The 25,980-nt window shown below is 42.6% G+C and overlaps 1 protein-coding gene across 5 annotated transcripts in view; it reads left to right on the top strand.

Annotated features, from left to right (window-relative positions):
* The window catches only part of CREB5 (cAMP responsive element binding protein 5), a 396,562-nt gene that overhangs the window by 146,011 nt on the left and 224,571 nt on the right, over window positions 1-25,980 (top strand). For all 5 annotated transcript variants that reach the window (XM_079785886.1, XM_079785885.1, XM_079785888.1 and 2 more), the window contains one exon: window positions 866-1,038. In XM_079785886.1, coding sequence (XP_079642012.1) covers window positions 866-1,038 — 173 coding nt within the window. The remainder of the gene's footprint in view (window positions 1-865; window positions 1,039-25,980) is intronic.

Genomic DNA, 25,980 nt, shown 5'->3' with positions numbered 1-25,980 from the left:
GTCTTTTAAGCTAATTTTTTACCTTACTTTTGAATTTTAAATGAAACCTTTATCCAAGTCATCAGAAAGAAATATTAGAACCCTTAAGTGACTTAGTCTCATTTTTTCTTTCACTAGTTTGTTCATGCAATATGTTACTTATTGAATGCCTACTATGTTCCAAACATAGGGATAGCATTTTGGACACAAACATTCTACATTCTAGAGGGAAAGATAATGAATAAGCAAACAGACAGTCACTCATTCTGTATTCGGTGATTCCATAACATTGTTTTGAATTGATTTTATGGAAATACAGCAGACGTTGCAACTCTTGCTCTTGTTTTATTGGATCCCAGACACCTATTGTCTGTTCCAATCATCCATCCTCCCCAATTCTGAGGCTTGTGTAATGGGTACCCAGGTTACAATTTGGAAAAGTAGCATTTCCTGGGGAAAATATAGTGGTTGACTGAAAAAGAAAAAACAAATAACCCAGTGTGCTTGTCATTCAAAGCAGAATGCCAAAGGGCTCTTCACTAAATCACAGTGTTAAGCACATACCACAGAAATCATTTTCAAATGCAGTATATATCACACTGAGTCACTAAACGTCCCTGATGTAAAGCTCACATCAGGATGGCGGCAGTGTGATTAGTGAACTTCAAGGTATTTTCTTATGTGCTTTACTCTTAGGGCAAATAGTTATTTTTCATCTTCTCATAGTTGTAAGTTATAACAAGATGAATGGACCCATGGCTTGCCAGAAGCCATAACTCTCCATTTAGTTGACATAACCAGATTCCCAATTTTGGTCTTCGAGAGCTTGAAAGTAGGATAAAACATTGGCTTCCTCTGACCTTTCCCCTCTGTCTTCTCTGGGCAGAATATCTCGATGCATAATACAGTTGGTGGGGCCATGGCGGGGCCTGGAGCTCACCAGCTTGGCAGCACACGGATGCCCAACCATGACACCAGTGTTGTGATTCAGCAAGCCATGCCGTCACCCCAGTCCAGCTCTGTCATCACACAAGCACCTTCCACCAACCGCCAGATCGGGTAAGGAGACCTCCTTGTTGTCTCTGGGGCCTGGCTGGAACTCAGGGAAGGTTCTGGATTTTCTTCTTGTTTCTAGTGCCCGGATTGGATGAGACAGAAGTTGGTTTTCCTGGCTGATGTGATATTGCCTAGAGTTCACAGTGTTGTTTTTTATAAGAGAAGGAAGACGAGGGTCTCTGTTTGGTGGATGCTGTTTGACCCTGACTTTGGGGTAGGGATGGGGGAGCAAGTCATTCTGTATCATTGTTTCTTCAAACAAGATTTATGAATTGTAAGATGACTACAGGAAACTCTGTGGGTGTTATGGAGTCCACAGCATAGTTCTCAAGACAAATACTTGAGGATGGTAGAAAGAAGTTTCTCCCTTCTCTCTGTATTGGTCCATAGTCAATCCTGGAGTAGACAGAACAAAAAAAGCAGGCCCTCTCCCTCTCATTTACATAAAAAAGATAATACCAAGGCATTGGTAGGATGGTCCCGGACACTTTGTATTATGGGATGGAAAGAGCTCTCACTTCTGAGTATCATGTGAGAGCTCTATTCCCTTGTTACTCAGAGTGGGGTCTGAGGACCAGCAGCCTGGGCATTAGCCAGGAGCTTCTTAGAAATGCAGAATCTCAGCTTCCTTATCTCCAGAATGAGGATGGTGTCTCTTTTTTCTACTCTCGCAAGAGTAAAGAGGAAATAAAATATTTAAGAGCATTCAAGTTCTTAGGAAGAGAAGATAATAACTTAAGCCAAAGAGCTGTGATAAATTTATATTGTTGGACGCTGAAAACCGATTGCTCTATGTTCCCAGAGTTTAAAACAGCAAAGGGAGCCTGCTGTGTTTGGGATATACATCAGAGTGAAGTTTGAACATTCAGTTGAATATTGGATATGGTAATGTAAAAAAATCAGAAGTTGTCCCACAATTTGTCAGTGTGTCTTTACCCCCTTGTTTCCAATGCTTGTAAGAATTAACAGACCAAAGCAAGCACTTGGGATACCACTGGCTTATTCCTCCTTCAAATGGTCTAGAAGAAGTACCTTGCCTCACATTTCTCATCTTACCTGGATGGGTTGTGACATGTGGAGACCTACCTTAACAAATGAGAGTTGTGAGCAATGACAATTTTGTGAGTTTGCTGTGGGTCCATTTGGTTTCTCATTCAAGAAATAGAAAATGAATCCAGCCATTTGAATGCTTGCCTCTGTTTGAAGAAGCCAGCACTCAATTAGCAACTGTCTTCTTTTTCTTCTCAGATGACTATGCAAGCAAATGTTGCCACCATCTAAAGCAAGAACCTATAATATACTAAGAGGGCGGGGTGGGTTGTCAAGGACAGTGTCAAAATTGCAAGGGACTCCTTCACTCTAGTGGCTTGGCTTTGGGCAGACAATTCACAGTTAGGCCAGCTAATTATAATTATTTTATTTTTCTTTCAAAGGGAAAAAACATAAAATGTGCTAGAGTTTACTGGCAGTTTTACAGCATTCCTTCTCCCCTGGAGTTCTGCCTCTCCCTGCACCAGTCCCCAACTACCCTCTTGGAGGCCCTTAGTATTCGGCCATTGTTAGTACAATGCCAGTTTTTGTGAAACAGCCTTTTAAGGGTTAGCCCTAAATTCTGGGATGGGTGTTGACTCTGTCAATAATTTACCTAGCTGGCCCAAGGCTGTACAGTTGGATGACATTTCTAAGCCATGTCACTATGCTTGGATGGGTGGGGGTATTTCTCTGATAGTTGTGACCTCCTGACCCACTTCGTTTCCCATTTATTCCCAGTCCTGGGGTGTTGTATATCTGGTGTGTTCCAGGAGATAATTGTCACTTTTAGGACTCTGTCTTATTGCCAGACTTGAGGGAGGTTGTTTCTTTTCTTCGGATTCTTCCCTGTTGTGCTTACCATGTTGATTTCAACCCACACATCCTGTCATTTCCATTTTCTCCATGTGACCCATCCAAAACCTTGCCCAGATGATCATGGGGGCTCAGCAAGGAACAAGCCAACCCATCTCACAGTGGATTCAGAATGAAACTCTAGGTGGTAACATTTGGGGATGGTTGACTCTTTTATTTCTCTCAGCAAAGAGGAAATGAGTACTTATTTTAAAACATGAGTTCCCTCTGGAGACTGTGTCTTTAAATGAGCATTTGAAATTGCAGATAGTTTTTTTTTTTTGAGGCTGCACAGAACCATATTGTAGTAATATTCTGATTTTTATCACAACCTCAAATATTTAAGTGTCAAAATCTGGCCAAGCCACCTGCAAATGTTTGCCATGGCAACTGGCCAACAAAAACAGCAAACAGCAATGAAAGTCTTCATTCAGGCTCTGCGCTTAAGCTGCATCCAGCCAGAGGGGCTGGGACCCACCTGTGCCCGTGCACAGTGCCCTTTTGCTGTGGCCAGTGAGTGTGTTCACGACTGGGACTCTGTGCAGAGGAAGGGGGCTGCCTGTCTCCTACTCTGCCTCTTTCCTCCCCTTCTACCAGTTCTCAGCTTCTGCTGCTGACCCCCCTTTTGCTCTCCTTTCTGCCCCCTCCTTTCAGGCTGTGTTTAAGCTTAGAGGCTTGGATGTATTGAGAGTGGTACTGACATGAAGGACTGGGAAATGGGAGCAGTGTTAGTTCTCATGGATTTGGGAGACAAAGTATGCATCCTAGTAAGCATTTGATTTTCATACTTTCTGAGTAGGCACTGAGCTACATTGTTCCAAAATGGGTGGGATTGCAAAAATCTGAAGAAATAAGGTTAACAGTAGATAGACAAGCAACATGGCAACTTTCATTCCATCCCCTTCCACGCTCTGCCGTGCCCTTTTTCCAGTTCTGTCAAGGTAGTGCTGTTATCCCAATAGAAACTGGAGGTAAGTATAAATATCCCAAATTGCACTTGTGTGGTTAGGCCGGCTAGAAAAACACACAGCACTAGAGAGTGTGGGAGGTATCCCCAAACTAGTGACTACTTGTGCATTGTCAAACTGGCAGACACTCTGTCGGGATGAGTGTCTTTAGCTGATTGATGGCAGCATTTTAGGAGATAAGTTTTCCAGATGGGAAATAAGAGTGAGGCATGGGCTGTGGGGGAGACAAGTGAGACAGAAAACAAGCATGTGTTAAATATAGATGAAATTGATTCATCCTTGGACCAAATATGTGGCAGATTCCAAGATCTCTACTCGAGTCATTTTTATTAGATATCATGTAGCAGGCTCATTAATTCAGGATCAAGCCAGCAAAGCCTGGGGAAAATGGTAGATGAGCAGGTAGTGGTAGTGCAAATTCTTTCTTTCTCTGTCTCTCTGTTTGTCTCTATCTCTCTCTCTCTCTGTCTTCTCTCACATGAGACATTTCTGTAGGAGCCAATACTCCGTTGAATAGATGGCTATGATCTTGATAGATCCCAGCTTCCCTGAAGAAGTCTATTTCTCTTTTGGAGTAAATGATAGTAATTCATGATCAGTCATTCTTCAGGAGAGCAATGAAGATAATAGGAGTGTGGAGTTCTGCAAGAATGGGTATAAGTGCCGAGTTCTGACAGGTTATGGGAGCCACTGCCAAAATATTCCATCAATTTTCTTCCTGTATTTAAAATGTTCTAAAATGTTAATTCTCTGTACAGATTGAAAAAATAGATAAGCTGGTTAGATTATTGGTGAATATTATTTGACAGTAATTGTTTACAGTGGAAGTGTGATACATCTAACATCAGAATACGCAGATGTTCCTACCAATATTGATATTTGGAAAGAAGATACCTGGTCCATTGTGAAATATTCTAGTAAATATACTAGAAAATTCAAAATATGTTCAACAGTGAACATATGTGACCTCTCCCTGATTTTATACTAATTAGTCCTGAAATAAACATGTCCATGTGATATGTGGGCATATTGGCTACTTGGCCATAAACTCTATTTGTATGGTGCTGTAGCTAGGCACTCTAGATAGAACACTTAGCCAGAAATTTTTATAAATATTGTAGAATATTTATATAAAATATTTTTATGAAAACAATAAAAAGAGTCTACACTCATCATAAACTATACCTTCTCTCACCCTTTCTGTGCTTCTTTCTCTCTTTCCTCTTTAAAATCCCTGACACTATGTGCCATACAAAGTAGCTCAATGGACATGACCGCGGAAAATAATGATGATGATAATAATAATAATGAAAATCTGATTGCATCTTAGAACTTGGTGGTATTAAAAGCAAGGGAACCTCTCCTATCAGATGAGTCATGTGGCTTTGTTGTATGAATTGGTGTTGTGCTTGAGCTGTCCATCGAGATGAGGATGTAAATTGACTCAGGTTTTTTTTTATCATTGTTTCTCTGAAAAAGGAAACCCAAAAGAATGGAGAGAGGGCATATAATGCCATCACAGAAAGGCCTGGCTTAAAGAAGATTTAAATAACAAGCAGTTTAGAGTTTAAGAGTGTACTTGCTCTGTAAATGCATAGGTGTACAAATCCATTATTGAAAGTTTTCTTAAATTCCACAAACCAACAGAGCATGATGAAGACTGTCCACCACAAGAGAGCTTGTGGTCACTGCATACCACAAGCTAATGCAAGTGACATCCAGGCCAGTCTTCTTCATGTGGAGGCAACAGGCCAGCAGGTCCCAGGTCATCACTGGCCCAAGGCCCTTCCCCAGTGCAGCTTGAAGCCCTCTTTGAGTAATTCAGACCAGAAGCCATTATTTCCTGCTTTATGTTTTGTGGAATATCATGACTATGAACATTGCTTTATTGTTAGAAAGTTGCTGGATCTTTCACAGCACTGAGAACATTTACGAGGGCCCTTCAGGGGGATGCTTTCTGGGAGGGTTGATGGACTTAACCATATGGCTCCCGTTAAATCCCATGCAGAGCCTTGAGAAATTACCTCTGACAAGGAGGCCAGCAGCCTTCCATTCACAGAGTTTTATGTGTGGAACAAAACATTAAGTACTGATACTTGAGGAAATATAAGGTTTCTTAACATTCAAAAGTTGTAATACCACATGGTATTGTGGCCAGATGAAGGGGACAGCGCCAGAACATTAGAGCACATAGACATGTATTCCAAGAAGCAGAAAAATACCCCTGCTCTCCTCTCTGAATATGGCTTTGCCTCTGATTCCTCAGGTAAGGCTGGTGCCTTCATGTCTCAGGTCCTCACCTGGAACACAGCAAGGCTGGCATCTTAGTCAGCTCAGACTTCCATAGCAAAATACCATAGACCCAGTGGCTTTAACAACAGACATTTTGTTTCTCACAGTTCTGAAAACTTCAAAGTCCAAGGTCAAGGTACCAGGAGATTCAGTGCTTGGTGAGGGCCCTCTTCTTCCCTTGTAGAGGGCTGCCATCTCCTTGTGTATTCACCTGGTGTGTGTGTGTGTGTGTGTGTGTGTGTGTGTGTGTGTGTGTGTGTGTGTAGGAGAGAGGGAAGGAGAATATGTGAGCTTTGGTGTCTCTTCCTGTTCTTATAAGGACACTAATCCCATTATAGGAGCTTCACTCTCATGACCTCATCTAAACCTAATTACCTCCCAAAGGCTCCCACCTCTGAACATTTAGTCCATAACAACTAGTCTCTTTGGGAGAGAGAATTGGAGGTCACTCCTCAATGGCTCAAGCTTTTTATTAGAAAAACTCCTTGATTAGCAGGCTGATACTGAAGGGAAGGAAGGAAACTAACCTTTATCCAACATCTACTTTGTGCCAGGCACTCATCTAGCTTTGCATGTTGCTTCCTATAATTCTCTAAGAGCTCGGAGAGGTAGCCATTATATACTCCAGTTTTATTGCCCAAAGAAGAGAAGTAACTTGTCCGCAGTCATTCAGCCTGGGAGATGAACAGAGTTTTGAAAATAGGTCTGTTGGACTCCAAAGCAGATGTTTTCCCTGTGCTCCTGCCCATGGAAACCCCAGTGCCATGGAAGGTACATCAGCATGTCTGACCATTTGGGAGAATCATCTACACACATGAGTTGGCTAATGCTCAGTGTGTCTGGTTACAGTTTGAAGTGTGCCTGTGCTTTCACACATCTGCAGGGCGGTCAAGGGCAGAGGTGGACACTCAGAGTTGCCAGCAGATACTTCAGTCCTTCAGGAGAAATATATGGTAGTTCCTTAGCCCTCAAGGAAGGGAGATTGGGCACTTGAATACAGAGATTGGGTCTGTACCTGGGAGATCTTCTGGCCAAATTCCCTCATTTTTAAGAAAACCAAAGTCACCTCAGAGAGTGACTGCCCTTTCTGCTCTACATTTCACTTCTTGGTTTTTAGGAAGACCCCATGCCATACCTGAATGAAGTATGACTTCCAGGCTTATTCTGTGGATATGTGATTTTGCCTATTACCTCCTCTTGGAGGAAGATTTTATTTTATGAACACACTAATTTCCAGAATCTTTCATACAAGTGTTTCTGTGCATACTCCCCCACCCCATTTTTAGAACAGATAAGCACAGAAGAGGGGAAGAGGGTCTGCTTCTAGAAGACCATGATTATTTAGTTTATGTCTTTCATAATTCTAGATACTTATTCTTTTGTGCAGCATATTTTAAGAATAAACCTGGAAAACAACAGCTTGCTCAGAGCCAAACCATTGACAGGTCAGAGCAGAATCTTAGAAAAATATTAGCCAAGGGTTCAGATGTCATGGATTTAGGATAACCTGGGCTCTGCCATTTAAAAAGGTTTACAACCTTGGCCAAGTACTCAACTTCTCTAAGCCCCAGTTCCTTTACCTATATAGGAAAGGGTTAGCCAGCTGATCACAAGTCAGTCCCAGCAACAGTACCCTCATTCCATGCTTCCTTTCTGTCTCACATTTATTTTTTTCTTTTGGTTTGTTTTAGTCTAAGAGCTGAGTTTAGTAGGAATTCTAGATTATCTGAGCTCCAGTTTGTGTTTGCATACCCAGTAGGCAAAGAACAGTGTAGGGCTTGGGAATGCTTGGGAAGTGGAAGCCCGTCAAAGAGAGGGGTCCCCACAAAAGAAGCCAGAGAGACCTGACTTCCAGGCTCAACTCCTATGTGAAATCAACAACTTTATAATTCTGTTGACCATGCCCATTTTACAGTTGAGTAAAGTGAGGTTCAGAGAGGAAGTAACTTGCCCTGAGTCATAATGATAATGACAAGAGCCAGAACTAGAAGCCAGGCCACCCACACCTTGGTAGCTACTTTGGGAGCTTAGTTCTACATATAGACCATGTGTCATGTCCACCTGTGCACTAAACTTATCAAGAAATCGTTCTTTTATGCACACTTTGCTAAAAGTGGCTTTTGTTGGAGATATAACTACAAAAACAATAGCACAATAGTAAAAGATATAAAATAAGTCCAGTGCAAGAAACACGGACAATGATCTTGTCAGACACAAGTCTATGGGAAAATGCAATCTAATGTCTTCTATTCTGTCATTATTATTATTTGGGGGCGGGGTTACTTTGTGAAAGACCTGAAACACAGGGCTTTAGCTTACATCAATATTTAGCATCTTCCGAGGGATAAGCCTTGGATAAGGTGCCATATAACTAAACATTGAGGGTTGAGGGCATATACTAGTATTTCCCATAATAAAAAATGCAATAATTAATTATACCTTTCTGTACTTGTCATAGTTCCTCTATGGGGTTTGGCTGGGTAACTTCTGTTTTCAGGGACAGAAGCATGAATGCCCAGCTGGCTTACCACTATAGGTTTGCATGGCTCATGGTGTGGTGCTTAGAGAGAGTCCCAGGACTAAGTGTAGCCAAAAGGGATATTAACATGGAAAAATGATTCCTGTGTGCAGTGATCTGCAGGGTGAGTATGTCCAGAGAAATGAACTTGATAAAATAGAACTGGCCTTTTGGAAGCGGGAGTACACTTTGCTCTTCGGAAGACTGAGCATGTCCAAGTAATCTGGCAGTGTCTCAGTGGACATTTCTGATTATGTGTAGCTTTCATATTCTTAAGTACCATTTGTCTCACGAAGTGTAAATAACTCTCTATGAGCTGATTGACAAGTAGGTTCTGAGTTAAGTGAGGACTGTTTTAGGATTTGCAGATGGGCCATGTATTCATATAATTGGACATTTGGGGAGTCAAAAGATCATTGATTCAATGGTTTTCTCATGTGTTTTTCAATTATATTAGACCAAATGGATTTTTTGTACTACCATTTTTTATATTTTTCTTATGAGGATTTAGTTAATGTTTATGCAAACTCTATGGATGTTTTACCTTTGGTTGGATGAGAATATCATATAAACAGCAAATTTCATCTTGGATTTTGGATGTAAAGGCAATCCTTGATTAGGGAATCCTATTTCAGTGAGGGAGTACAGTGCCACTGATTAAAAGATGGGAAGTTGGGACTGGGGGTTCTGCCTGTGCTGCTCAGAAGCTCTGGGACTTTAAATAGGCCCCTTGACCTAACTGGGCCCACTTTGCCATCTTATAAAAGAAAGAATGAAACTAGATGGTCTAGTAAGTGCCCTCTTCTAGCTTTGGGAACAACTTTGTTTCCTTATCATGACTAACACTCCACCACACACTGCTTAGCTCATATAAATTATAAAAGAATAAATTCCATAAAACAAATACATTCACATTTAGCAGGAAATCTAGTAATCTAGTTGCCAAGTATGTTGTGCTTTTGGTAAAGATCAACATAAAATTCTTGTAGAGTAATAAACATTCTTAATGGCACCAGACACATTTAAAAGAATTTGGAGTTTTATAGTTTTTCCCCCTTTGGCAAAGTGTATTTTGGCTGGTGAATAGGCCGGTAAAGTCTGTAAAATGATAGGACCCTTGTGAGTGTGGGGTAGAGACATGCCGGAATGTGCTAGGGTTGCTTTTGCTGGGGTGCAGATCTTTGTAGAGAACAGATGGCCCCAAACATCTTTGAAATGCCAGAAATGAACCAGATATTGGTTCAGATATGGTAATTCACAAGCCAAGTGCATAGCATTCTACAGCTGACCTTCAATCTGTTATTTTCAGTCCATAGAACCCATAAACATTTTCTACACAAATAATCATAATGATACTACAACAACAGACACCCATCCCCAAGTCACCAGGACACTGAACACTTGTCAAACATAAAATGTCATTCTCAGAACCTGGAGGGGCCCCGAGACCAAACATTTGGCAGACTCTCAGGATCACTGCATAGCGTGACATTTCCTCTCACTTTTCCCAATGTCTTGCTCAAATTGAGTACCCGAAGAGAGAAGCAGTAGAGCACTTAATTGGAGAAGAACAGGCTGCTTCCACTTCAGTACTGTTTGGCTAGTATGAGGGGAGCCATTTTGATGAACCTGTAAACTCAATGAAACCAAAGTCTACCTCTAATGCCTTTCTGTAGCCCTGTGTTAAGTCAGGCCATATTGTTAATGACAAAAACGAAACAAAAATGCAGTTTTATAAATGCACATTCCAAAGTATAGCTTCTCTAAAACATTGAAAAAATGAAATTTTTAAATGATGCAAAATAAACTGTGTACTATTTAAGAACACTGGAAAATTTTAATATCAGCATCCAAATGAAAATTGTCTGTGTGTGTGTTTGTGTGTGTGTGTACACATTTCATAATACTTTGCTTTACTAAAACATGATTTAGGCCATTTGACAATGTATATAACCTTATTCAAAACCCTTCAAGAATTTTGCCAGATGTATTCTGTGTATTCCACATAGCATGGTTTTCATAATGCCCCTTATAACCAGCCTCTTACATGACAATAAACTGTACCAGCACCTTGAAACCACATTTAAAGAATAGTCATAGTGACCATATCCTTGGGCGATGATTAAAAATAAAGAAAGAAAAGAAAAGAAAAAGAAAGAAAAAACTCATGTAGATTCAGATTAGCCCCTTTACCTAATTTTCATAAAGTTGGAACAGTTCTTCATTATCTAGAAAATGGCCATTTGGTTGATGGATTATGTTTTCAGGAGGAGCTACTTTTTATTTCTCTGACACCTTGGCATCTGGTATGTGAGGGGAGATACTGAAGTGTTAATGCTGATGTCCCAGGAGGGTGGAGACAGCCAAATCCTGGTGTGGGGGAGGGGCATAGCTCAGGTGGAGGAGGGAGACTATTTCCTGGTAAACAGGCTGTTGTATGGCACTGACCACCACGGGCTTGGGGCTTCACCAAGGGAGGCTTCCATCTCCTAGGACAGTGATGGGCAACCTTTTGAGCTTGGTGTGTCAAACTTCGCCAAAAAACTGAGCATAACTCGGGTAGTGTGTCACTTTGAGGAAAAAACATTATTTCGCAAATGTTTCATCCTCAGGAGCAGCAAATGTTTCATCCTCAGCATGCGGCCGCCTTAGCGGCCGCGTGTCATCAGAAATGGCTACACGTGTCAGTGCTGACACGCGTGTCATAGGTTCGCCATCACTGTCCTAGGAGATTCTGACTTATAGCTGCAGGGAATGGGGGTGGGAGGGCACTGATCTGAGGTTCCTTCCTTCCTTTGTCCCTCCTTCCCTCTCTCTTTCCTTTCATCTCTCCTAGAAGGAAAGGAAGAGTGTATCAAATTATTCATGTCTGTCATTTTGCCATAGCTCTGGCTAAAAGTCTGGAATTGGAGAAAGTTTAAAATGTTTAACAAAAAGGGAAATGAGGTGTGTGTGTGTGTGTGTGTGTGTGTGTGTGTGTGTGTGGTGTCAACTACTAGACATGTCCCAATCCCCGCTCACTGTGTGGATAGTTGCTATTTATTTAATTTAGCTCTGTAGTCAAGCTCTTTGCAGGGAACCAGAGGAGTGAGTTTGTCCAGATCTCTTTTGGCAAATGTGTGCGTGTGTTTGTATGAGTGAGAGAGAAAAAGAGGGAGAGGCAGAGAGGGGGAGGAAGAGAGAGAGCGAGAGTTTTCTAAAACAATGTGTGTGAAACTTTGGCTGTCCCACTGAAGCCACAGACAGCCAACCTCATATTGGGTCTACCGCGTTCCGTAATTATTATTGCCATTAGGAATAATTATTATTTGCTTCATTGAGTTGGCAGTTTGGAGCCTGCCTGAGACAGAGGCTTCTCACAGGAGCCGAGGAGCACAAAGGACGGAGCACTCACCCACAAGTGCTTCAACATGTTTGGACGACATCCTGCGCTTGGTTCACTTCATTGGGTTTCCTACACATTGAGCTACAAACTGAATGAAGAGTTCATCAAATACAGAACCGGCATGAATGAGCACTGGCATGCAAAACTTTTTGATTGGATGCCGGGATTCTTGGCTTTTCTCAAGTCTGGAGACGAGTTTTTTTTTTTTTTTTCTTTTTCTTTTTTCTCAAGTCTGAGATGAGAGTTCTCTCTTGCTGCTGCATTTCTTTAATTAAAAATAAAAAAAATAAATAATGAGATGGAACTTCATTGAGAGGCTGGGCTTGAAAAGGCATGAGATGGAAATGAAGACGAACAGGAGGAACAACCAATGGAAAAGCAGCAAGACTATTCAGGAGGCAGAATAGTCACAACCCTAACTTCATGTTTTCCTGATTTGTTTGCCTCTGTGCACACAAACTCTCCAGGTTCCAGATTCTGTACTGTTTCCTCACCCTTTGCCTTCTCATTTTGAAATAACTGCTGCAGGCATCCCCCACAGCCTTCTCAGGGATCTCAGGTAGACTGTGGCCAGGTGTTTTGAACCAGCAGAGAGCCCATGGCAGAAGCTGGGCCTGGCAAAACGGCCCACCAAGTCATCACAGAGAAGAGAGCATGGCACGGTATTCTTCTAGACATTACTTTTCCCACAAGACTTTGTTGGTTTCTTGCCAAGGTCTGTGCCAGTCACAGGCCTGTGGGTGCTTAAAGAGAACAGCACACACCCTTAACTGTGGGTGTCTGTCCTCTCCCTTTAACCTCTTTCTCCCAGGTTGGGTGTTTGTAACAAAAGCTGCTGAATCAGAAGAAGGAAAAACAAAACAAAACCCCAACGTCCTGAAGTAGACGCGTCAGACCCAACACAGTGAAGGTCAGTTTTGTCTCCACAGACGCCCAGTCTGTCCTCCATCCCAAAGCCAATGGGATGCCTAGACAGGGTCAGGGAGGACCAGTGAAACCTTGCTGGGCATGAGGGGAGACACCGTGTGTGTAACAATATCCCTCCATTGATCAGGAAAGGAGGCAACTGGGTATCCACCTTCTCCCAGATGTGGTACCCAGATGGGGTGCCCAAATGGGGTGAGTGCCAAGAATCCCTAAAAAGAGACTTCTTTTGTTATTACACTTTCATTAAATGGGTTCCTTGGGTGCAGGCGCCTGTATACCTAAGACGCAAGTGAAAGTTTCACTGGAGTGGTTTCCAGGCATTTGCGGTCCTGGATTTATACATAGGAACACTGTTTAGAGGGAGAATGCGACAAAGCTGCATGCCTGCTGCGTGTTCATAAAAGATGGCAATGCAGCCTGTAAAGGAAAAGAACCCTGCATTTCATCAGTGGGAGTAAAGGCTGTCTTCAGGTCAGATTTTCTGCAAGTGTGGAATTGCTGCTTTTTCACTTTTCACTTGTTCTAGGAATTTGGGGTAGAGATAGGCCAGGAAACTGGCCTCCCTCGGCATGGAGTTTCATAAAGATAGAACCTTAATTTGTTCATTTTCAGTGGTGACCATCGCAGGGAACCACGTTTTCACGAGGCCCTGTGGAGTGGATTGTTTATTTCAGTCCTTAGTTTTTTTGCTACCTTTTTATTCAGAGAGCCTGCTGTACTGAGTCTTTTTTAGTGTTACGATAGGAAGTGCTTATTTTAATGGTATTTCTATAGAAAGCATTCGATCCTTCATATTTCCATAATGGATTTCTCTGGAAAGCTGGGGGTTTCCAAAGTCTAATTGTTACATCAGTTTTTATAGTGATGGGCCTGATGTTTCTTCTATTAAAAGCCGCCTCTCCATTAATTGACTTAATTTTAGGCCCTTTTCTATAGCCAAGCAGTGAAAAGAGCTTGCAAATTCTATTACTTGTTCCAGAATGAGGTGTGTGGTGGTTCCAGAGTAGGGGGAGCTTCCAAAGGGAACAGGGTGCTATCAGAGCCTAGAGTCACATTAGATGGCAGACCCTGAGGGAGAGGTGCTGACGTCACAGTCTGACGTATGACAACACTCAGGAAACAGTTGTTTTCTCAGCTGCACAGAGATTTTTTCTTTTAAAAAATGCATGACTGCCTGGTATAAGAGATGAGCAGGGTGCCCCCAGCACGTTACAATGTGATGTCCATGTGCCATGTTATAAAGATGAATTATTAGAATAAGGGCAACTAGAATCTATTAAACTGGTCTCTACCGAGCCTGCTTGGGGGCTGTCAAAAATGAGGGGATGTGCCAAGCCAGTGTTGTTCAGTGGTTGAGCATTGACTCATGAACCAAGACATCACTGGTTTGATTCCCTGTTAGGGCACATCCCCAGTAGGGGGTGTACAGGAGGCAGCCAGTTGATGTTTCTCTCTCATATATATTTCTGTCTCTCTATCCCTCTCCCTTCCTCTCTCTCTAAAATTCAATAAAAAACATATTATTTAAAAATGAAGGGGCATGGAGATCAGCCAGCAGGGCACCCCATCTCCCCAAATGCCTCACCCAGAGCAGCTCCACATAGTTTATTTCGTTGTTCCTGCATAAGCAATTGTTTGAATAAAGTTCTCTAGCAAGGAAAAAGTTTGAAAACTCCAGAGTTGGGAGATTCCTTTCTCTCCACGTACTGTCTTAGAAGAAGTGGATTCCTGGGCAGGCGTATGTAGTACCATCTTGAAGACCAGTTTCCTGTTGAACTAGAGCCACCATCGCCATTGTGGCAAGTACTGGTAAAGGAGATTGGAGAAATGCGCTATGGTTTCTGAAGTGATGGGGGTTTCTGGGGACTAAAACATGAAAGAACTTTTAGTGGTTGGCTGGGAGGGGAGAAAATTGTCAAAAGAAAAACACTAAGACTTCATGGGAATCTGTGCATTTTAATCTCTCAGGAAAAGGAAGAGCAACAACAAAAGATAGTGCGTTGTTTTCGTTCATTTTTCTCGGCAGGGTACTCTAACACTGATGGCCAGGCTGAGGCCCTGAGACACAGGCGGGCCACAGAGACAGCGGCCACAGACCCAGAACCCCAGACACCTTTGCCTTGGCCCCTCACCCTTTAATCTGCAGACCCGCCCTCTTTCTCAGTGTAAGTTCAGCTATCCAGATTTCACTATTATTTTTCTCTCTCTGCCATTTCACCTTTCCCGCAGTCTAACCTGTCTGCATCTATACCCGGAGGAATATGATGGCTGCCTCCTTGGAAGCCTCCTCTGCGCTCAGCCCCCTGGGACAACCCCTTTCTTCAGGCTCAGCTTGTCCTGTCTATGGGCAATACCCAGTTATGTCCATCTGTAACTACTGTGTATATGTTGTTCTGAGTCAAATTGCACCTCCCCCTAAGAAGATATGTTGAAGTCCTAACCCCGGTGCCTCTGAAGGCGACCTTATTGGGAAATTGGATCTTTGCAGATGTAATCAAGTTATGATGAGGTCATATGGATTAGGGCAGGCATAGACCAAGTGAGTGTCCTCACAAGAGGCCATGTGATGGCAGAGGCAGGGGTTGGAGTGATGCCTCTTAAGACCAAGGAAAGACAAGGTTCTCTGGCAATGCATGAAGCTGAGAGAGAAGCATGGGGCACAGAGCCGCGGGAAAACCAACCCTGCACACCTGATTTCAGCCTTCTGACCTCCAGAATGTTGAGAGAATGCTTTTCTGTTGTTTTTCAACCACCCTGTTCACAGCAAGGAATTCCGACAGCCCTAGGAACCTAATACATGTGTCTTCGTATCACCAGGGACCTATTAACTTTGCCAAAAGAATTGTGATGTTTTTTGAAATCTATCACTCCATTCTGCATTTATTCATCTGGAACAGAGAGGCAGATAAAAGCATTGGCAAACAAAGCTAACTAAGAATAAAAGTAAAATTACTCTCTGGAGAACTGGGGTCTTGTTGGAGTTGGGAACTGTTTGGTGGGTTGGTCCTCATTCTCCATTTGTACAGAGAGGAAGCCAAGAGGCCTGCTCTAGATCAACAGGCCCGCCATCAGGACCTTCCATGAAAGATGTGGTGAGAGATGCCGTTTACCTGGGCTGCAAGCCTGCCGTGCATGGAAACCCACTTCGAGGTGAGCGGAGGCGAGGGTGGCTTTTCCTCAGCCCTGTGCCCTCTGCTTAGTATCTGCTGGATTCTAGAGGATGCGGGCATTGTTGACTAAGCTGTCTAACCTGTAATTTACAAGGAAAGCAGGCTCAGCACTGCATGCAGGTAGGGGGGCTTTTAATCTCGGCCTTCCAGAAGTTTTTAGCAGCTAAGGACATTTCCTAGACATTGAAGGCCAGGCACCAGTGACTCATCTGAGGAAGGACAGCCCAGGGTGATGGGTTTGGTTTTCCCATGTGCGTGTGTGCCTCTGTGTGTGTGTGTTTCTTCAGACACTGAGCCTAATCACCAAGAGCTTTCTTTTGGGTGGTACCTAATTCCTTTCAGCCCCTCAGCCTGCGGGCTGGTGCTCATTCTCATGACTGATCAGGGTTTTAGCTGCTGTTCTCCTAATACATGTTTTTGAAAAGGGAAGTAGCTTACTTATGTGGCAGCACTGTTCTTTTGATCTGTTAACTTTCCTTAATTCTTTTTGAAGCATCCTTCTGCCTCCTTTTCTGGCTCTGAGTGATTTAAGGGAAAAATCCTGGAGTTTATATGCTCTGAGAAACCTAATGCCCCGAGAAATCCAGTAAAGCCCACCGCCAGAATTGTGTTGGGGGGTGAGGGCTATAGGATGACCACCCAGAGCGAGAGCCGCTCAGATGACAAAAGCAAGCCGACATATACCTGTGTGAGGCCACCACTGAGTAGCGGGTTGTAGGCTGCACATACCTGTGGAGGTGGGACTACACTAACATGTATTTAAACATCCGAAAATTTCATGTTTTCCCTCAGGGAAGTGTGTTCACCTCTCAGTATATAATAGATGCAAAGGGTTTTTATTGAATAATCACATCTTAGGAACTTAGTATTTTTTTTGGATCCAGAGTGAACCACCTGGGTTTTCTTTTCCTTAATGGGCTCTTCAAATCACTATATCACCTTGATTCCCTTAATATTTTAAATCAACCAGAACATGGAAGCAATTCCCCTGGCCACACCCCTGTTGATGTGAATTGATGCCTCCCATGGCTCCTGCTGTTTGTGGTGTCAGCCTTGTTGGTCAGAACGGGTTGGGTGTCTTCCAAATTCAGGTGCCTCTCTGGTCCTGATGAAAGCCGCACAGGTAAGCACAGGGCTGCTGCAGCAGGTGGGGAGGGGAGGAAGCAGAGAGTTCCCCGAACAGCTCAGATCTCTGGGAGGGAGCAGGATGTTCTCGTAATCTTGTAAAATAATAAAAACTATAAAACATTTTCCTGCAGTTCTACCCAAGTAAAAGCAAGAGGGCGATTATCCTTGCATCCCCTGATAACCCCTGCCCCTCCCCAGCTGCTATGGAATATTAAGCTCTTCCCATGGCTTATTCAGCTCTTTCATCACTTTAGAACTTCCATCACAAGGAGAGAATGATAAGGAAGAAGCAAAGGGAGCAGATAATGTAGTCACACTCACCAGCAAGCATTTTCCTTTAGCGCGATAAGACAAATCATGCGTCTCAGACTTGGAAATGATTAAAAAGTTCCAATCAAAATACAAACCAAGTTTTAACTTAATAAGCCTTCTAAAAAGTGGTTTGTGAGCAAGTTTCATTAATAATCACATCCTGGCTGGTAGCCAGTGGGAAAGAATGGGATGTCCCAGCATGGCATTTGGGCATGTTTGTCCATCCCACAAAACGACCTTCTGGTTTGGGATCACTTTTCCCACCTGGCAACAGCCTGGCATGAAAGGGGTGCAGGCTGGAGCCAGAACATTCCTGGTGGCAAAAACCAGACTGAAGTGGAGAGAATGGTCCAGCCCTTGCTCCTGGCAGTCGTCCTCCTGCTCTGTGACCACATAATGATAACGTAAGATCACCTCCAATGTTATTGTAAATGGTGGATCATTAAATCCATAGGATTTTAAATAGTTCAGTTGTTTACCTACGCTTGGCTTTAATCCAAAAAAAAAAAAAAAAAGGATTTGCGGAGCCATACAGAAAGTGCAATACAACAACATGAAAAAGAAAACTATGGAAGGAAGGACAGCAGTGTGAGAGCATTCTAAATGAGACAGCAAGACGCTGAGATGCTGCTGGGAAAAACATTGGTCTCGATTGTTGTCATCTTTTCAGTAAAACCTGAGTCTGAGTCTGCTGGCACAGGGCACTTTCTGCAGGAGTCACAGATTTTTAGGGAGAAACGAAGCTTGTCCTTGGTCCCGCAGTGAATTTTTAGGTATACGTTCAACCTCACCTACCCATGGATGCTGTGCGTCACCAGCGCACTGTTTGGAACATGTGTTAATGAGCACTGAAGGAGCAGGCCAAAGGTAGCAGGATTCTTGAGGAGTTAAAAAAAATAAGTTTTGTAAAACTAAGCAGGCCATTGTGGATGTGGACCAGGGCAGGGGTTGGGGGGAGAAGGGCAGACTCATATTAAAATCCTGATATAAAGTTCTAAGCGATGAATAAGAGGCTTAAATACATAAAGAGCGAGGCTAAATTTGGACCAATTTCCTGTGAAATCTCTTGTGTAATATTTTCAATTTGTGCTTGTTTAATGTGGTTTATTTTCCTAAGGTTCACAGTATAGGTTTTAAATTCAGCCTTGACTACACACATGTGTCGAGAGGTTATGAAATGAGAGCCAACCCAGACCAGTCTCCAACTGGGTGCCCTTGGGTGGAAAACATTACCTCCTTTTCAATGCCTACAATTTCTTCGTGGGCACTGATTCTGTTTCTTCCCCAAAGAAACAGCTCCCCGACTACTTTTTCATCACCTCGTTTCGACAGCACAAGTCCAGTTACATGTCAGTACACTTAAAGCTGCTCCAAGGCCTGTTCACTCCAGATCAGAATTCCAGGGTCCTTTCGGGCAGGCCTCCAACACCTCCGTGAAATCTCAAGTTCTGGACACAGGGGGATAATTCCTCCCTTCTGATTAAAATAGGAAAACCACCACAGGCCCTCCAGAGGGCTCAGAAGTGCTGTACAGAGTTCTAATTTTGGCCTCTGATGTCCTGGATTCTGCCTTCTCTAGGATGTAACCATTTCCTGCATGTAGCAGGAATGGTTCTGGTGACTTGAATCCAGTCTGTAAGACCTATAGTGTCAAGTCAGACCTTAAAACAAGATGGAATCTCTGTTGTTCATGGCACTTACTCTATCAGACCTTATATGATACCGTGTTTGTCTCTCCTTCTGGGGCTTTAAGTCCTTAAAGCAAATATTGTAGTGCATTCATTTCTGTGTATACTGCAACACACAACATCTATCTATATAAAAGCCAAGCAACCAGAACGACGGAATGACCAGAACAACCAGACGCTAGGACACACACTAGGGAGGCCAACCAGCCTGATCGGGGCCCCAATTGCCTCCCTGCCCAACCTCCGGCGGCCCCTCACCCCCCCCCCCCCCCCCGCCAGCCAGCCTGATCAGTCCCCATTGGGGCGGGCCGGCCAGACCCCACCTGTGCATGAATTCATGCACCGGGCCTCTAGTGTTACATAATATGGAGGACTATATGTGTGAAGGTATGCTTATATATATGGGTATAAAATGGCAAAAAGAGAATTCATGTTTATGCAGGGTTCATTAATTTAAACAGTGAGAGATTAATAGAAAAGATACTGAGTTTCATAGGTGTTTTTCTCCTTCTTCACTACCATTCAACAAAATACTGGTATTCATCATTTATTCAGTTAGCCATTCATTCAGCAAGCATTTATCAAGGACCTTGTTTTTTTTGTGTGTTTTTGTTGTTGTTTTCTCTGAGTATACATAATCCTTCCAAGTGTAGGTTGCAAAACCAGAAATGACTGTTTGCAGTTCTAGCTTTTATTTGCAGCTCCGCCTGTGACACATGGTACAGTGATATTGAAATCTGGTATCTCCTTGCCTCCCCTATGTTTTCTTACTTATTCTTTCTTTTTTTTTTCTTGGCATGAGAGTCTTTCCCAAGATGGTAGATCTAGGCTAGAAGCAGTCAAGAAGTTGTTCTCCAAGCCTCTGTTTTCCTTGGAAGGGATGACGTAATTATTGATCGATGCTGGCTTTCTTCCTGGGGATGTAGTTTCTCCCCACCTGCCTGCCCAGCTTTCTAACTAACTAGGGTGTGGTGTCAGGAAACCAGCAGCCTAGAAATGTGAGGCTCACCTTATGGTCACTTTTCCCCCTGACATTCTATTATGAATATTTTCAACATATAAGAAGCTTCATGAATTGTTTATTTAGCACCTAGATTCTACAATAACCATTTTGTTATATTTGCTTTATCATATATTTATACATATTTGCTTCCCCATACATCAATCCATCTTATTTTTTATGCATTTCAAAGTCAGTTGCAAACATCAACTGACTTTACCCCCTACCACTTCTGCATCTGTATCATTAGAGTTCATTATGTGTTTATGGTTCTTTTGTGTTGTTGAAATTTATAAATAGTTAAATGCACAGGTTTCATGTATATTCATGTAGGATGTCATTTTCTTTTTTGGCCTTTCTCATTATTAATAACTAATCATGATGATGACAAGGATGTTGTCATATTCAAGGTTAGCATTTTTAGGTGGTGAATGTTCACATAACTTTTTTCTCTACCTGGTGATATCTGTTTACTCAGGGAGGAACAGAAAGAGAAAAGGAGTGTGTGAGGCTTGTGTATTAAAAGCCTCACTTTGCAAACAGACTACATCATCTCCTTCTTCCCTCTCTGTATTCACTTCCTTTGTCTCATCTACAGTCCTTTGTTGCTGCAACAATGGGAGAGACAGGATACATGGTAGTGAGGGACACAAGCTTTGGCATCATAGAGCCTCAATTCAGACCCAAGTTACTTTGACCTTGGGCAAGTTATACTTAATCACTCAGTGCCTCTGTTAAATGAGGATAACCTTATCATCGAAGGTTGTGATGATTCAATAAGACAAGGGATGAAAATGATCTGGCACATAGTACGTACTCAGTGACATCAGCCATTATCATTATTACCACCTACATACCAGCTTAGTTTATGGTTGGAGGTGAGTGTATATCTGTGTGTAGTTAATTTAGAAAGGCTCTAACATTTTTCAGATTACCAAGATGAGTCTTTTGTGTGATCAATGAATTTTTGAGGAAAAAGTAAAGTGTATCTTTCCCGCTGTTTGAATGGAAATGAGCACTGTTTAGTCTCAGCTGAGATGTTTACTGTTACTCCACACAAGAGGACCAGTAGGTCTTCCTCACCCTTTCTCTGCTTTGTGTGCCCGGAGTCATGCCTTGGCAGCCAAAGGACATCATGCTTCCCCTACATGGTCCCAGGGCCCCATTTGTTAGCTTAAAGTCACAATGTGGTTTCCTTTTTGCTCAAACATAGTTCTTCAAGCAGCCAGCTTTTGCAATTCAGGAGTCTTCTTGGCTTCTCCAGTCCATTGCCCTCCATCTTACATTGGTCACACATTCGATTGATTTTCCTCCCTGCTTTCCTCCCAAGCCTCGCGGTTCCCAGTAGCTGACATGGGACCCTGCTTCTAATACTCAGAAAATATTTGTAGACTTGCTTAAGTCATATGACTACTTCTTAGAAACCTACATGAGGGAAGTTCATCTCTTCCTGGGAACTAAACCACTGTTTTCTGCCTTCAGAAATGGTAAGGCAGACTGGTTTAGGAAAAATTAGAAGCTGTGGAAGCTGTCCCAGAAGATGGAGAGGGTTTGTTGAAGACTGGCTACAAAGTGCCATCAAAAGACCGAAAAAGGGACCATCAGAGCCCAAAGCCTTCTTTTCCTGAGGGCCAGAGAAGGAAGCGTATTAGCTGACTATGGGGCATAGGTAGTGAGGAAAGGGGCCACTCTGACAGGTCAGTAACAGTGCTAGCAGTTCCTGCACTTGGTGCCGCCGACAGACCTGGTGCACTGTGGATGCCAGACACTTGCTAGAACAGCACGTAGCACGTGAAGCCCTGAGGGGTCACTTTGATTTCCAAGTGACTTAAGTTTGGATGGCCATAGATGGGATGGAGCCATAGGGTGGTCAGCATTGGTTCTGAGGCTAGAGCTGAAGCAATTCGGGCCCCTCAGCCCCTTTAAGTGAGTCTTATCAGATCAGGCCATCACTGAGCAGATAGACAGGTAAGTCTCCGAGACCTCTGAACCCAATTAAAGTTGTACCACAAAGAAATCAAACTCATGTGGTTTGCATTTCAGAAAACTACATTTGGTGGGCTGTTCCTGTTTTAATTCGGTAACCTAATGCAGACCATGTGAACATTTGAAACGCTTTTAACAGTTAAACCAGCTCAAATAACACAGAACCAGAGCAGCAATAAAGAATGAATTAAAGCTGATTGCAACTGTGGCCAACATGATATTTTTTTCTTGCAAAGAACTTGGGGGGAATAGAATGCAGGACCAGTGGGGAGAAAGACAGGTATCCCACTTTCAACTTTGAGTAAAGCAGCAGGCACTTTGACTTCTTTTAGTTCTTAAGCAAATGTTTGAAACAGATTAACTTAGAAGGTACACTTAAATCTTGAAGGGATTTTAGAGGAGGGAGTAAAAGGGGTTGACATCCTTTAGAACTGATAGCTTGGGAGTTAGTAGCCCTGCATTCCCCCTGCTGTCTAAGACAGTTAGCTCAGTGGGCAAGGGAACTGTGCTGAGCCTACAGAGGTCGAGAGTTCAATCATGCTCAGGTCACTTAGCCTTGCTCTGGAGGAGGTGGGGAAGCAAAACCTATTTGAGTGCCAGAGCCTGTCCTTCCCAATTGTCTACAAAGGGTGACCCAGGAATGAGAAGCTGAGACACTAGTGATCAGTTGATGTGTTCTATGTACCAGGCACTGTTCTAGGTGCACTCAGCACCACATACCTAACCTAGTTACTGCAACCCTTAATGCATCAGTTTTCTTGTCTGTAAAATGGGGATAAAATTATGATTCCTATTTCATGGATGAGGAGACTGAGACGCAGAGAAGTTAAATTACTTTTCCAAGGTCAGAGAGATACTAAATGGCAGGACCAGGATTCAAACCAGGGTTTTTTGGTATGAATAGCTTCAGCACAACCACAGCATACCACTCTAGCAAGGTAAACAATTCAAAGGCAAATCTAGTTGCGGATAATGAAAGTAAATGTCATAAGCTTCAACCTGGCTTATCGGCATCTCCCATCAGCATCTGTGATTGTGATAACCACACCAAGACTTACCATTGCTGCCTTGTGTGCTCCACAATAGCTGCTCTGTTCATGTTAGTTGAATTTAATTTTATACACATATAGAAGATGCCTCCTGAAAAATGGTTGGTGTGCTCCAACCATGGATGGAGAAATTTCTATGAATAAAATCTCAAAGAGATGATGAGTATGCATTGAATTTATTTCCATGTAATTCCAGGCTCTTGATGGGAGAGCCATGGGGTGTGATGCCGGCAGTTTGGGCTCAGCCCTGGGAGATGGGCCATAGGTGATAACTAACTGCCTGCCACATTTCCCAGAATGTGCTGACTTTGTCAGAGATCCAAAGGCTTAAGGGAGAGAGGACCCATTAATTTCAGATCCATTAGTGACAGAAAGCCTGCCAAGTGGGAAGAGTAAAACTACAGGAAGAAACTTTATTTGCAAACTCCTGGAAGGTTATCACCAGCAGCAGGGAGCCAAGGAACCACTGGTGGGCAAAGGGGCTCTGTTTGCCCTGATTGCCGGTTCCTTCTGGAGCAGTGGGAAGCCAGCTTGTCAATCTCTTCTGCAGGCAATGCCAAGTTCATCTGCCTGACTTAGGCAAACACTCCTCCCCAGAAGATGAGAAATCTTTCTTTCTCCTTACAAAGTGAAAACTAATATCAATATTGCCTGCTAGACAACCCTGAACAAAACTTAAAATTACCAAGTATAAATAAAAATAAAGTGTATCACTGGTTTCTTTTTCTGAACCTCATAGACAAAGTCAAATGATTAATTAAAGTATCATAACTAGGTAACTATTTTCACAGCCCCTGTTCTCTTGTTAGCGGGGAGAAGTGGATTCAGACACTTGATGAATATGATGTCTGTTTGACTTCAAGGTAAGAGAAATGTAGTTACCTCCCGCTACAACTCTGGTTTCAAGGATTACAGCCCACTTAACTCTCTTTAAGGCTGGATAAACATAGGCTTCCTAGTCTCCTAAACATTCCTCGAGTTATTAGTCTAGTTATAATTAACCTTCTAGAAACGTTTTCAGGTCCTCCTGATTCCTCAGGTCAACTCTGCCCTTTTTCTGTGGCATGCCTGTGTGACTCTTAGCATGTCACTCACCCAGCTAGACTGGGCACATCACGTGCATAGAGCTTAGTAGGCCATAAGTAAATAATAATTGAGGTGTACATGGTGAATGGAACAAGGCAGACTAGGACCATGATTAACATTAAGGCTAAAAATTCATTTGCTCTCTAATAAAGATTTGTTTATATCAAACTTTATCTCAGCATCTACTTTCAGAGAACCCAGCCTGTGAGAGGGTCCTTCAATATATGAGGCTCAGAGGCCCAGGTAACCAAATCCCTTGACTTCCAAAGATGGTGTGTGTGTGTGTGTGTGTGTGTGTGTGTGTGTGAGATGAGAAAGAATCATTGATCGCCTGCCTCCTTCACACACCCTACTGGGGATTGAGCCCACAACCCGAACATGTGTCCTCATGCGGAATTGAACCATGACCTCCTGGTTGATAGGTCGATGCTCCACCGAGCCACGCCAGCTGGGCACAAAGAGTTTTAAATTAGTTCTCCATAATCCTTGTTTTGTCCTGGTTTTCTCGGCTACAATTTAAAATTTCTGTTCAGCAGCCTCTACAAGTCATTCTAGCTACATGGGGCCACAATATTCTCTGAACTTCATATGGTTCAGGATACACAAGTTGCAAAAGATCTGCTTATACCCTACTTCAGTCCTTGCATATCCTTTAGTTGTTTCTAACTCGACTCATTCAATAAATATTTCTTGAGCATCCCTACCCTTCAACTCCCTCACAATCCAATGTCTATATTCTCCTCTATGAAAAACATTTATTTTAAATATTTATGTTATACATATTTCATAGATTTTATATATAAGTATATAATAAAATATAATAAGTATGCTCAGGTGGGCTCTGTAAGAATAATGGAGAGAAAAATAGGCATGGTTATATATCACACAGTCTAGTGAGGGTGATGGACATTGATTGACTATTTATACAAATACCTATAAAATTGTAACCCTCTAAGTACAAATGCATGTTGCTATGAAAACATCTAGGAGAGGATCTTGACTTTGTTTCAAAGGTCAGGGAAGATTTTTAGAGAAATTTTGTAAGTTGGGAGTATCACTATAACTTGAATGGTATTGGATATAGTATAGTGATTACAGGGGAGGAGGGGGTGGGTGGAAGAGGGCATAGAGGGGATAAATAGTGATGGAAGTACTAAATTAAAAATTTATTAAAAGAATGGTTTTGGATGGTGTTGGTTATATATATGTGTTTATCCAATCAATGATCTAATTTTAAATAATGTTTAAATAGTTCAACATTTATTTCTGCTCATACCTCAAGTCCCATCATATACCCGCTTTTTTTGGTGGGTTCTATTTCTGTCTCACACTCTATATAGCAAGGAACCAGCTGTGCAAAAAGGCTAAATCACTTTTAACTTTAGCCAAAGTCTGAGCAAAAGAGAGACCTCCTTTCTCCTTTTCAACCCTTCCCACCAACACGGTGTTAATTTCAAAGCTGGTGATGAAGATTGAACATGGAAAAGGGTCTGGCTTATGGCTCTTTCTTTTGGCAGCAGCAACTTTGGGAATAATTTAGAGATCACATTTC

This window comes from Cnephaeus nilssonii (genome assembly GCF_951640355.1).
Source record: "Cnephaeus nilssonii genome assembly, chromosome: 12".
Lineage (NCBI taxonomy): Eukaryota > Metazoa > Chordata > Mammalia > Chiroptera > Vespertilionidae > Cnephaeus > Cnephaeus nilssonii.
Note: the sequence above shows the minus strand (reverse complement) of the source record. Positions and strands in the feature narration are given on the sequence as shown.